Source organism: Emys orbicularis, chromosome 8 (assembly GCF_028017835.1).
Source record: "Emys orbicularis isolate rEmyOrb1 chromosome 8, rEmyOrb1.hap1, whole genome shotgun sequence".
Classification (NCBI taxonomy): domain Eukaryota; kingdom Metazoa; phylum Chordata; order Testudines; family Emydidae; genus Emys; species Emys orbicularis.
In genome coordinates, this window is record NC_088690.1 from 101902154 (window position 1) to 101915370 (window position 13217).

The 13217-nt window shown below is 39.2% G+C and overlaps 1 protein-coding gene across 1 annotated transcript in view; it reads left to right on the forward strand.

Annotated features, from left to right (window-relative positions):
- SEC24A (SEC24 homolog A, COPII coat complex component) overlaps window positions 1-13217 on the forward strand; it is a 47269-nt gene that overhangs the window by 21832 nt on the left and 12220 nt on the right. Inside the window, exons 11-17 of the mRNA XM_065409134.1 lie at window positions 665-783; window positions 4699-4754; window positions 7386-7592; window positions 7915-8035; window positions 10210-10368; window positions 11966-12139; window positions 12746-12856. Coding sequence (XP_065265206.1) covers window positions 665-783; window positions 4699-4754; window positions 7386-7592; window positions 7915-8035; window positions 10210-10368; window positions 11966-12139; window positions 12746-12856 — 947 coding nt within the window. The remainder of the gene's footprint in view (window positions 1-664; window positions 784-4698; window positions 4755-7385; window positions 7593-7914; window positions 8036-10209; window positions 10369-11965; window positions 12140-12745; window positions 12857-13217) is intronic.

Genomic DNA, 13217 nt, shown 5'->3' on the forward strand with positions numbered 1-13217 from the left:
TTTTTGACAAATAGATTCCTAATCATGGCATATTAATACAGAACTCTGAATAATAATTCATTTAAACTACAATACAGAACCGTATTTCCCACACCCCTCAGAAGCAATGCAAAGGCTTGGGGGAGTCAGGAGTAACAGAGGAGCTGAGGGAGGGGGAAATAAATTGCTGGAAAGGAGCCTGGGTGTGAACTTGGATGGTTGTTGGGTATGGGTGGGAAGAGTATGGAACAGTTTTTTTGGGGGAGGCGGGGAGGGATTATTAGGGAGCTTCCCCCATGCAGACGACAGGTTGAATTTCCATAGGGGTCCACAACTCCATTCACAATTTTTTAGGGGTCCACAAATGAAAAAAGCTTGAAAAACCATTGATTTAGAGTAAGTCTCAACACAGGCAATGTCAGTTTATTGCTGTAAAATAGCTCAAAGCCAAGCCATAAACAAATTTCAGTACTGCAGTTGTTCTAACTACTTGTTGAGGGGTGAGGGAGTGTAAGCATTAGCCTGAGAATGATGCAATGGATATTGCAGAAGCTATATTTCCCAGCAGGAATAAAATGTCCCTCTACCTTATGTCATTGTAATAGCTCTGAGAGAACGTACTTGCACTTGAACAGTGTAGGCTAACTAAAATCGACTTGCTGAACACTTTGTTTTTGATTTTTAGGCTTCCTGGGAACACTAGAACAAAAATAGGCTTTATAACATTTGACAGCACAATCCATTTCTACAGTCTTCAGGAAGGTCTCTCTCAGCCTCAGATGCTAATAGTTTCAGATATTGAAGGTATGTAAGAATAACATCTAAATTGAATTTTTATACAATGATACCTAATGATTTTGACATACTATGTTGGCACAGTCTAGAACTCTAAATACTAAGATGGGTGAACTAGAGTGCCTTGCATTAAATTAGGATATTGACATAATTAAGATTACAGAAACTTGCTGGAATAAGGATAATCGATGGAACATGGTAATATCAGGGTACAAAATTTATAGAAGTGATTGTAGGTCACACTGTTGGGGGAATGGCACTATGTGAAAGAAAGAATAAAGTCAAATATAGTAAAAATCTGAAATGAATTGAACTGTACCATAAAATCTCTAAGAATAGAAATTCCATGCTTGGACAATAAGAATATAGCAATAGTAATATACTACCGACCAGCTGAATGTGACAATGACTGTGAAATGCTTAGGGATATTAGAGAGGCTGTGAAGCAGAAAACTTAATAATAATGGGGGATTTCAGCTATCCTCATATTGACTAGGAACATTTCACTTCAGGAAGGAATGCAGAGATAAAAATTTTAGATACCATAAAAGACTGCTTCTTGAAACATCTTGTCCTGGAACTTAAAAGGGGAGGGGCAATTCTTGATTTAGTCCTAAGTGGAGTACAGGATCAGGTTTGAGAGGTGAATATAGCTGGACCGCTTGGTAATAACCATAATGTAATTAAATTTAACATCTTTGTAGGGGGGAAACGTCAAAGAAATTCACTATGGTAGCATTTAACTTAAAAACGGGGAACTACACAAAAATGAGGAAGCTAGTTAAACAGAAATTAACTCGAATAATCACAAGGGTGAAATGCCTGCAAACTGCATGGAAACTATTTAAAAACACCGTAATAGAGGCTCAGACTATATCAGGGGTTCTCAAACTGGATCGTGAGGTTATTACATGGGGTGTCACGAGCTGTCAGCCTCCACCCCAAACCCCGCTTTGCCTCCAGCATTTATAATGGTGTTAAATGTATTAAAAAAGTGTTTTTAAGGTATGGGGGGGTCACACTCAGAGGCTTGCTATGTGAAAGGGGTCACCAGTACAAAAGTCTGACTATATGTATACATAAAAACCCCCAAAACATGCCACCATGACTAAAAAGGTAGAGTGAAAGAGGCAGTTAGAGCCAAAAAACATCTTTTAAAAGTTTGAAGTCCAATCCTTCTGAGGAAATTAGAAAGGAGCATAAACTCTGGCAAGTCAAGTGTAAAGTTATAATAAGGCAGGCCAAGAAAGAATTTGAAGAGCAACTAGCTAGCTAAGGACACAAACATTTTTTTGCCATTAGTTTTTAGGTACATCAGCACCAGGAATTCTGCAAAACAGTCAGTGGGGCCTCTGGATGATCGAGATGCTAAAAGAGCACTCAAGGAAGATAAGGCCATCATGGAGAAGCTAAATGAATTCTTTGCATTGGTCTTCAATGCAGAGGATATGGGGGAGATTCCTACACCCGAGCCACAAATAGCAATAAGTCGCCGGGACCAGATGGTATTCACCCAAGAGTTTTGAAGGAATTCAAAAATAAAATTGCAGGTGTACTAACTGTGGTATGAAACTACCATGTAAATCAGTCTCTGTACCAGATAACTGGAGGGTAGCTAATGTAGCTAATAATTTTTAAAAAGGGAATTACAGGCTGGTAAACCTAACTTCAGTACCAGGCAAACTGGTTGAAACTATGCCAAAGAACAGAATTATCAGACAATTAGATAAACACAATACGTTGGTGAAGACTCAGCACAGCTTGTGTAAAGGAAAATCATGCCTCACCAATCTATTAAATTCTCTGAGGGAGCCAATAAGCATGTGGACAAGTGTGATCCAGTCAATATAATGCACTTAGATTTTCAGAAAACTTTTGTCAAAGTCCCTCACCAAAGGCTGTTAAGCAAACTAAGCAGCCATGGGCTAAGAGGGAATGTCCTCTCGTGGGTTAAAAGACAGGAAACAAAGGGTAGGAATAAATGCTCAATTTTCACAATGGAGAGAGGTAAATAGTGGGGGTCCCCCAAGAATCTGTATTGGGACCTGTGCTGTTCAACGTATTCATAGATGGTCTAGGAAAGGGAGTGAACAATGAGATGGCAAAATTTACAGACAATACAAAATGAAGATAGTTAAATGCAAAATTGACTGCAAAGAGTTACTAAATTGGGTGACAAAATGGCAGATGGAATTCAGTGTTGATAAGTGCAAAATAGTGCTCACTGGAAAACATAATCACAACTATACATACAAAATGATGTCTAAATTAGCTGTTACCATTCAAGAAAGAGATCTTGGAACCATCAGGTTTCAGAGTAGCAGCCGTGTTAGTCTGTATCCGCAAAAATAACAGGAGTACTTGTGGCACCTTAGAGACTAACAAATTTATTAGAGCATAAGCTTTCGTGGGCTACAACCCACTTCTTCGGAACCATCGTGGATAGTTCTCTGAAAACATCAGCTTGATGTGTAGCAGCAGTCAAAAAAGCTAACAATGTTAGGAACCCTTAGGAAAGGGATAGAAAATTAAACAAAAAAAATCATAATGCCACTCTATAAATCCATGGTATGTCCACACCTTGAATACTGCATGCAGTTCTGGTCACTCTGTCTCAGTAAAGAGATATTAAAATTGGAGAAGGGCAAGACAGATGATTAAGGGTGTTAGAACAGCTTCCATTGAGAAGAGATTAAAAAGACTGGGACTGTTCAGCTTAGAAAAGAGATGACGAAGGAGGGATACGGTAGAGGTCTATAAAATCATGAACGGTGTGGAGAAAGTGAATAGGGAAGTGTTTACTCCTTCACATAACACACAAAGTAAGAGTCACCTGGTGAAATTAATAGGCAGCAGGTTTCAAATAAAAGGAAGTACTACTTCACACAACGCACAGTCAGCTTGTGTGGAACTTGTTACCGCAGGGCATGCTGTGAAGGCCAAAAGTATAACTAGGTTCAAAAAGTAATTAGATAAATTAATGGAGGATAGGTCCATCAATGGCTATTAGCCAAGATGGTCAGAGAAGCAACCCCAAGTTCTGTGTCCCTAAGCCTCTGGGGGTGCATCTACACTGGACTAAAAGGGCTGTGGCTAGCACGGGTCAGCTGATTTGGGCTGCAGGGCTAGAAATTGCTGTGTAGACATTTAAGCTCAGGCTTGAGCCTGGGCTCTGGAAATGTACCCTGACTGCCGCCGGCTGGGACTGGACAACTGGGAACGGACCACTTGATGATTGCCCTGTACTGTCCATGGTCAGAGACAGGATATTGAGCTAGTAGAGTTGTTCTTATGTTCACATATGCAGGGAGTTGCCAGATCAGATCACTAATTCATCTAGCAGTGGCCAGCACCAGATGCTTCAAAGAGTAGTGAAATCTATTTAATGTATCTAGGGTCTCAGCTAAGGCCCATTAAAGTTAATTGTTCAGTGCTGTAGTAGGGCTTCTTTAGTGGCCTTAACAGGTGATCTGTTCATGACCTGAAACATGAAGTCAACTTTGCTGGCATTCTAGTTTAACTCCTAAAATTATCTAAACTTTGTATTACAATCCTGTTTAAACTATTGATCTCAATAGCTTCAATATAATTCCTAAGTGGCTGTATGATGCTTAAAAGATTTTTTTCTTTTACTCTTAATTGTATTGCCATTTAATTTAAAATATCCTTTCATTGCATAGTGTTGGATAGGGTAAATCATACAAACATGAGCACCTGATTTTTCACAATACTTTTGTTTTACAGGCCGTGTTCTTATCCTCTTTTACTCTTTTTTGCTTTTCATGCTAAATAATCAGTATCTCAAATTGAAATGCAAGGGATTGCACAGGTATAACTGAGGGCAGAATAAGACCCAGACTGATCTGAAAACTAGCTGAAATGTTTTCAGATAGCTTTAATCGGTTCATTTTTCTGCTCTTCCAGATGTGTTTATACCAATGCCAGAGAACTTATTAGTAAACTTAAATGAAAACAAAGAGGTAAGACCTGTCTTAAACTGTTTAGGTGACATTCAGGCAATATGAAGTGCATTTGATAACTTGTACAGTACTTAATGAAATAATGTACTTAAATCACACGTGTCTGAATTTCTTGTCTACTTATATTACAAAAATTACTGTGACTGAAGTAAATGGAAATATTTTGTTCAGTTTTACTTTGTGCATTTAATTGCGTTGTATGTAATTAGTGTTGCTGTTTCCCCTGTGTAGTCAGCTAGTTTCTCTGTGGAGACTCATCTTTCTTTAAAAAAACAAACAAGCAAGCAGAGAATTGCCAAATCATTTTTAATTGGTTACATTTCAAGTTAATGGTGGCCTTTAAATATCTTAGGTCTCTTTATTTAAAGATAAGGGAATCAATGCGTGTCTCTTACTAGATGAAATAACTTAAAATAAGGGCTGTCGATTAATCGCAGCTAACTCATGCGATTAACTCAAAAAATTAATCGTGATTAATCGCAGTTTTAGTCACATTGTTAAACAATAGAATACCAATTGACATTTATTAAATATTTTTGGATGTTTTTCTACATTTTCAAATATATTGATTTCAATTACAATACCGTATACAAAGTTACAGTGCTCACTTTATATTTATTACAAATATTTGCACTGTAAAAATGATAAACAAAAGAAATAGTATTTTTCATTCACCTCATACAGGTATTGTAGTGCAGTCTTTTTCGTGAAAGTGCAACTTACAAATGTAGATTTTTTTTTTGTTACATAACTGCACTCACAAAAAAAAAAAATGTAAAACTTTAGAGCCTGCAAGCCCTCAATCCTACTTCTTGTTCAGCCAATCGCTAAGACAAACAAGTCTGCTTACTGTTACGGGAGATAATACTGCCCGCTTCTTATTTACGACGACACCAGGAAGTGAGAACAGGCGTTCACGTGGCACTTTTGTAGCCAGCATTGCAAAGCATTTAATGTGCCAGATATGCAAAACATTCGTATGCCCTTTCATGCTTTGGCCACCATTCCAGAGGATGTGATTCCATGCTGATGATGCTCGTTAAAAAAAAAAAATGCATTAATTAAATTTGTGACTGAACTCCTTGGGGGAGAATTGTATGTCTCCTGCTCTGTTTTACCCGCATTCTGCCATGTATTTCATCTTATAGCAGTCTCGGATGATGCCTCAGCACATGTTCATTTTAAGAGCACTTTCATGACAGATTTGACAAAATGCAAAGAAGGTGCCAATGTGAGATTTCTAAAGATAGCTACAGCACTCGACCCAAGGTTTAAGAATCTCCTTCCAAAATCTGAGAGGGGTGAGATGTGGAGCATGCTTTCAGAAGTCTTAAAAGAGCAACACTCCGATGCTGAAACTACAGAACCCAAACCACCAAAAAAGAAAATCAGCCTTCTGCTGGTGGCATCTGACTCATGATGATGAAAATGAACATGCGTAGGTCTGCAGTGCTTTGGATTGTTATTGAGCAGAACCCGTCATCAGCATGGATGCATGTCCTCTGGAATAGTGGTTGAAGCGTTAAGGGAATAAGAACCTGTAGCGCATCTGGCACGTAAATACCTTGCAATGCCAGCTACAACAGTGCCATGTGACCGCCTGTTCTCATTTTCAGGCGACATTGTAACAAGAAGCGGGCAGCATTATCTCCTGCAAATGTAAACCAACTTGTTTGTCCGAGCGATTGGCTCAACAAGAAGTAGGACTACATTTGTAAGTTCAACTTTCATGATAAAGCGATTGCACTACAGTACTTGTATTAGGCGAATTGAACAATACTATTTTTTTTGTTTTTTACAGAGCAAATATTTGTAATAAAAAATAAAGTGAGCACTATATACTTTGTATTTTGTTTTGTAATTGAAATCAATATATATGAAAATGTAGAAAATATCAAAAAATATTTAAATAGTCTTTTTTATTATTGTTTAACAGCACAATTTAATCACAATTAATTTTTTTAATCGCTTGACAGCCCTGCTTAAAATGTTGGCAAGTTTTGCCATATTGAATTCCTCGTTTTTTGTGCTAGGGAACGTGTTTTATTAGAAGCGGTAGGTTATGGAATACTGTAGAATGTCACTCTAGGTAAAACCTGAGAGCTTACACATGGACACTTAGTTATGGTAGCAGTTCACATACCTCCAATTAGTTTGGAGCAGATTTGGTACTTTCTTCCCAGGCATTGTTGGATGAGAGTAATACATCCACTCTGCTCAAAAAGGAGCATGTGTGTATCAACACTGAATGTGAGTAGTAGATGACAGACTAGGAAAAAGTGAATTATTTAACTTTGAAAAGTTGCTTTGGTCATCTGAGGCAAAATGTTCAAAATAACTCTTAATTAGTTCCTACAGTTTTGGAAATGCTAAATTTCAAGTGAAAAAGTAGAGGTCAGATAGAAAGCCAGATTTTAAGAGGCCTCAATGCTGGCTGGGTGCTGTAAAATAGCAAACTACCCTCACATCTTGTTTTAAGGTATTAAATGTTACTTTTTTGTGTATGTATTTAATTTATCTCTTTAATACCTGCAGTACTCAATGTTACATGCATAATAAATAGCCTATGCAACAGAGGAGAAATCTCTTCTGAAACGTTTTAATTCTGAGTAACTTTTTACTTTATACCAGCTAATTCAAGATTTACTGAGGACCTTGCCACAGATGTTTACCAAATCCCTGGAAACACAGAGTGCTCTAGGACCTGCGCTGCAGGCCGCCTTCAAACTGATGTCTCCCACTGGTGGTCGAATTTCAGTCTTCCAGACACAGCTTCCATCTGTAGGAGTGGGATCACTGAAATCCCGAGAAGAACCTAACCAAAGAGCATCTGCAAAGGTTACAAAAACACTCTTAAAACAGATTATGAAAATTTACAATCATGTTGCATGAGTTTATATAAATTTTGAATGGCATGGTTTGGATAATCTTAGTTTTATTGTAGTTCTGTTGTGAGAGCTGACATTCTTATACTGTATTAATCAAATGTTACTAACAAGGAAACCTATAAACCCAGAGTAATGCTCTGATTTTGAAAGATACTGAGCACTCAGAACAGCCATTGAAGTCAGTGTGAGAGATGCAGTGAGCATCCCTGAAATTAGGTCACAGGAGTGTGTGCCTTTTGGAATTCCTCTTTTCTGTTTCCTTGTATTAACAGGACATACATCTTACACCATCCACTGACTTCTATAAGAAGTTAGCCTTGGACTGTTCAGGGCAGCAGGTTGCAGTTGACTTGTTCCTTCTTAGTGGGCAGTATTCTGACTTGGCTTCATTAGGTAAGTCATTATAAGCTGCTTTTTAAGATTGTAGCTTTGGTGTTCTACGGGACACTGTGTAATGCTAAAAAAAAAAATTGATTTTGCTCTTTCACTTACGCATATTCTACCATTTTAATGTAATGGTTGGTATTGGCAACCATGCCCAAGAGGGCTACCTATGAGATTGCATGTTCCCCTATCCACTGTTTGACATTTCTATGGGTAGAGATTATGGTATTTCATTTTAGGAGTTTGAGGACAAGCTAACTAGTCTGTTTTCTTCTTACCTGAGGGCTGAGATTTTCTCATCTCTTAGACCATTGTCAGGACTTGTTCCCTATTACTAGACAAAAATCAGAGTTCTAGAAATATTTAAACAAAGTCCTGTTTAACAAATAGAAATATGTTTAAACTATCTGGATATAATCTCATCATTTCCAGATTCTGAAAAGCCTCACTAGTGTGGGCCGTGAGACGACTTCTTAAAAAAATTAAAAATTGGTAGCTATATCCTTGTATGGCAAAGCAGTTCATAGCTCAGTATCTGATTGTGTCTGTTGGCGGCTCAATGACAGAGTTCTGTTTACAAAACTTGACCCTTTTCCCCCTAGATCGTGTCCTAAATTTGTACAAAGAGGATTTCCCTTTGTTCTGGACATAAACATATGTCAGATACCATGGTGATAAGCACAGTATAAGAACCTGAATAGGGTGAATAGCAGGGGTGGGGAACCTTTTTCTTACCAGGGGCTATTGACCCACAGGAAAAATCAGGCATGGGGCTTCCCCTTGCATCGGGGCGAGCTGCGGAGGCTCGGGGCTTCCGCTAGGCTCCGGGGTGGGGCCAGAAATTATGGATTCAGGGTGCAGGAGGGGGCTCCGGGCAGGGGGTTGGGGTGTGGGATGGGGATGAGGACTCCGTCTGGGGGTGCAGGCTCTGGGGTGGGGCTGGGGATGAGGGGTTTGGAGTGCAGTTGGGGGGTTGGGCTGGGGCCAAGGGGTTTGGAGTGTGGGAGTGGGCTCAGGGCTGGGGCAGGAGGTTGGGGTGTGGGGTCTGGGAGGGAGTTAGGGTGTGGGAGGGGATTCTGACCTAGGACAGGGGATTTGAGGTGCAGGCTCCGGCTGGGCGGCACTTACCTCAGGTGGCTCCCGGGCGGCGTTGCACTGGAGCTAAGGCTCCCTGCCTGCCCTGGCTCCTCGCAGCTCCCAGAAGCGGCCGGCATGTCCTGCCCCTAGGCGGAGGGGCCAGGGGGCTCTGTGTTGGGTGCACTGCCCGTGCCCACAGGCGCTGCCCCCACTGCTCCCATTGGTCATGGTTCCCGGTCGATGGGAGCTGCGGCGCTGGCACTGGGATCAAGGGGCATTATGTGGAGCTTCCCTGTTCGCCCCTGATCCTAGGGGCTGCAGGGACATGCCAGTCGCTTTTGGGAGCTGCGTGGAGCCGACTGCACTTTTAACAGCCTGGCAACCCTAGCTTCTCCCCGCAGCAGGGTGAGCCAGTGCTCGCAGCTCCAGCCCCGCAGAGGGGCGCTGGGGCTTGGTGCTTCCGGCCCACAGTGCGGAGACTTGCCACGGGCCACATGAAATGAAGTAGCGGGCCGTAGGTTCCCCACCCCTGCTGGGTAGGATGGAATTTCACATTGAGATGACGCCACCCTTAATGCATAATGACATTGTTAGTGAGACATAATATTACAACTTCCTTCTGGTTAGCATGATAGTTTCCAAGACGCTCTTCCCCCTCGACTTGTAGGAGTATTTCAAAGAATTACTTTGATTCTGGAATAAGGTGCGAGTCATCTGAAAGAATTTATTTTCTTTCTTACCTCTCAATGTATGATGGAGTAAACACCTTTATAGGAGCAAGCTTTGTTACCATTTTAATTACTTTCTCCCCCCCAACGTATCCTCTGATTTCTGTTCCTGAGTGGCGTGGTACCATCTTTCCTTTAGACCAATTTTAAATCCATTTCACACTTTATAATCTTCATAATCTAGTGAACATGCAAGTTATTGGTCACATCTACACATTGTATCTAGGCCTATACCTGTGTAGAATAAGGTTATTAATGTTAAACTGTTCATGCTTGCAAATAAAATTACAAGGAGAATTAGGTTATCTGAACCGATATTTGAAGACCGCAGCAACAACTGTTGGTTTGAACTCCATCAATGCACATTTTCTATTCTAGGCTGTATATCGAGGTATTCAGCAGGAAGTGTGTACTACTATCAATCTTACCATCATCAGCACAACCCTGTCCAGGTGGAGAAATTACAGAAAGAGCTGAAACGATACTTAACTAGAAAGATTGGCTTTGAGGCCGTCATGAGGATAAGATGCACCAAAGGTCTGAATAGAATCTTTTTTGCATAGTTTATTATTTAAAAATGATTTATTGGTATTTTGTTTTTATATAATCCTGGATGAATAGTTGGCAAATATGTACAGGTAAAATCAGGCATTATGAATCCAACTGTACAAAAGAAAGCAGAATTAGTAGAACGGCACAAAAGAGTTTATCTATCAAGGTGCAGTGGTGTTTAGGATCAGTATCTATGGCTTGCCAAGGCTAGAAATAGGTGCTTCATTACCATGTACTTCCACATGCTCCTCAAGCAAAAATAAGGAATTCACAATTTAATATTCCTGCTACATGGTTTACTTTCAAAACTGTGTCCTACCCTGTGGTTAAACCAGAAGCCTGATTTTTTTTCAATTTTTCATAAGCTGAGAGGATAAAGGGAACTTTTTACTGTCTTGTACCTCCATCTAAAAATTATAAAGAAGCAACAGAAAAGCATTTGAACAGTGTATTGTAACAAGGCTCCTGTACCTTGGGTCTAACTGAATTCAACGTCCTGTATTTGTAATAGTGCTGTCGATTAATCACAGTTAACTTATGCGATTAACTCAAAAAAATCGTGATTAAAAAAATTAATCGCAATCATCACAGTTTTAATTGCACTGGTAAACAATAGAATACCAATTGAAATTTATTAAATATTTGGGGATGGTTTTTCTACATTTTCAAATATATTGATTTCAATTACAACACAGAATACAAAGTGTACAGTGCTCACTCTGTAAAAAGATAAAAGAAATAGTATTTTTAATTCACCCCATACAAATATTGCAGTGCGATGTCTTTATCGTGAAAGTGCAACTTACAACTGTAGATTTTTTGTTTCATTACATTGCACTCAAAAATACCAGTTATGTAAAACTTTAGAGCCTACAAGTCCACTCAGTCCTTCTTGTTCAGCTAATCGCTAAGACAAACAAGTTTGTTTAAATTTACGGGAGATAATGCTGCCGACTCCTTATTTACAACGTAATCAGAAAGTGAGAACAGGCATTCGCATGGCATTTTTGTAGCTGGCATTGCAAGTGCATTCATAAAACATTCTTCATTCTTCAACCACCACATCCAAAAATATTTAAATAAATGGTATTCTATTAATCGTGCTGTTAAACAATAATCGTGATTAATTTTTTTAATTTGCTTGACAGCCCTAATTTGTAACCCTTTTAGAACTAAACTACCGGTTCCCAAGGGTAGTACTTGTATAGAAAAGTACTTTACTGCGCTGTATATAGTATTTTCCCTTAAATGACTGATCCTATCATATATTCTGTACTAGAAATATCAGCGCATTGTGACTTTCAGCCTCAAAGAGTTAAAGAAATTTGGAACATTATTAATCTTTGAGCTGACTCGTATTCTGAGTGCTTGGTAGCCATTGGCTTTAGTGCATGCTACAAATTAATATGCAACTTGCGATATTTAAATTTACTAAAGGAACTGTATTTTGAAAAGGGTTTGTCCATAATCTAGAGTAGAACACAATCTAAAAATCAGGGCAACTATGTAATCAGTTCATAGTTCACATTAAATGGCAAAAGTAACATTAATAAAACAGATTACATGGTTTTTCCTTGCGTAGGTCTTTCCATTCATACCTTCCATGGGAACTTCTTTGTGCGATCAACAGACTTGTTGTCTTTACCCAATGTAAACCCGGATGCAGGATATGCTGTACAAATGTCAGTAGAGGAAAGTCTCACTGACATGCCAGTTGTTTCTTTTCAGTCAGCACTACTGTACACATCCAGCAAAGGTAAGAAATGTAAACAGCATTGGCTGGTACAATGATATACTATGTTAGCTGCCATTGTGTGTAAATTCTTAAATTATAATCTAGTTTGCTTGTAGTAAGTAAATAACTTCAACTGCATCTTCATATCCCCAATAAGAGAGGGTAGAGTACTAACATGCTAGCACACTCCTTTCTCAGTTGCTGTTGGTGATAGTGGTTATTCATTATTCAGCAGCTGCATTTCAGGGGCTTACAGATTTGCTGAAAAACTTGCTCTAATCTGAAATGGGCAATTTTAGCCCAGAAATAAATTGGCCAAAGATAATAAATTGGCTGCTTAACGGGTGTTAATTTAAGATACTTGTGTGACAAGTTAATGGTGTGTAAAATCTGTTTTATAAGTTATTTATCTAAAATATAGACTAATTGCTTTTGGTAAATTGAGCAAAAAAGATACTCTTAAATAAATTGACTTAAAAAATTAGAGTTACTGCAAATTTTAGTGTACAGGCTTCATTTTTGCTACATTTGTGATCCTCTCCCCCCCCGCCCCTCCAAAACCACAGTTTAGATAATGGTGTGGAAAATGCCATTTGGTGACTACACAGATTTATTTTCTCCCTATAGGTGAAAGAAGGATTCGAGTCCACACTATGTGTTTACCTGTTGTTACAACTCTGAATGATGTCTATCTGGGGGCTGACGTACAAGCTATTACAGGGTTATTAGCCAATATGGGTAAGCATGATGCTCTTTGATGTACATGTGTAAAATATCTAAAACTTTTGAGGAATAATCCTTCAGGAAGGAAGATTACAAGGGAAGTATCCTATCTTCTGAATGGTTGAAGGCACTTCGCCACACAATTTACAGCTCCTCTGATGTGTGAGGACATCAGTACAACTGTATGTTGTCACCTTGTTTGATATGGGTTTAGAATTCTGCACATCAGAAGTTAGAGCAGCAATTAGGACTCCTGGATTTTTTTATTCCGAGCAGTACCATTAATGTTCCCATCCCTCTAGGCCTCTTGAAGGCACAGTAAAGCTCCATTAATGTGTGCTTGTAACCATCTTAAGATCCTGAGATGAGGAGCTAT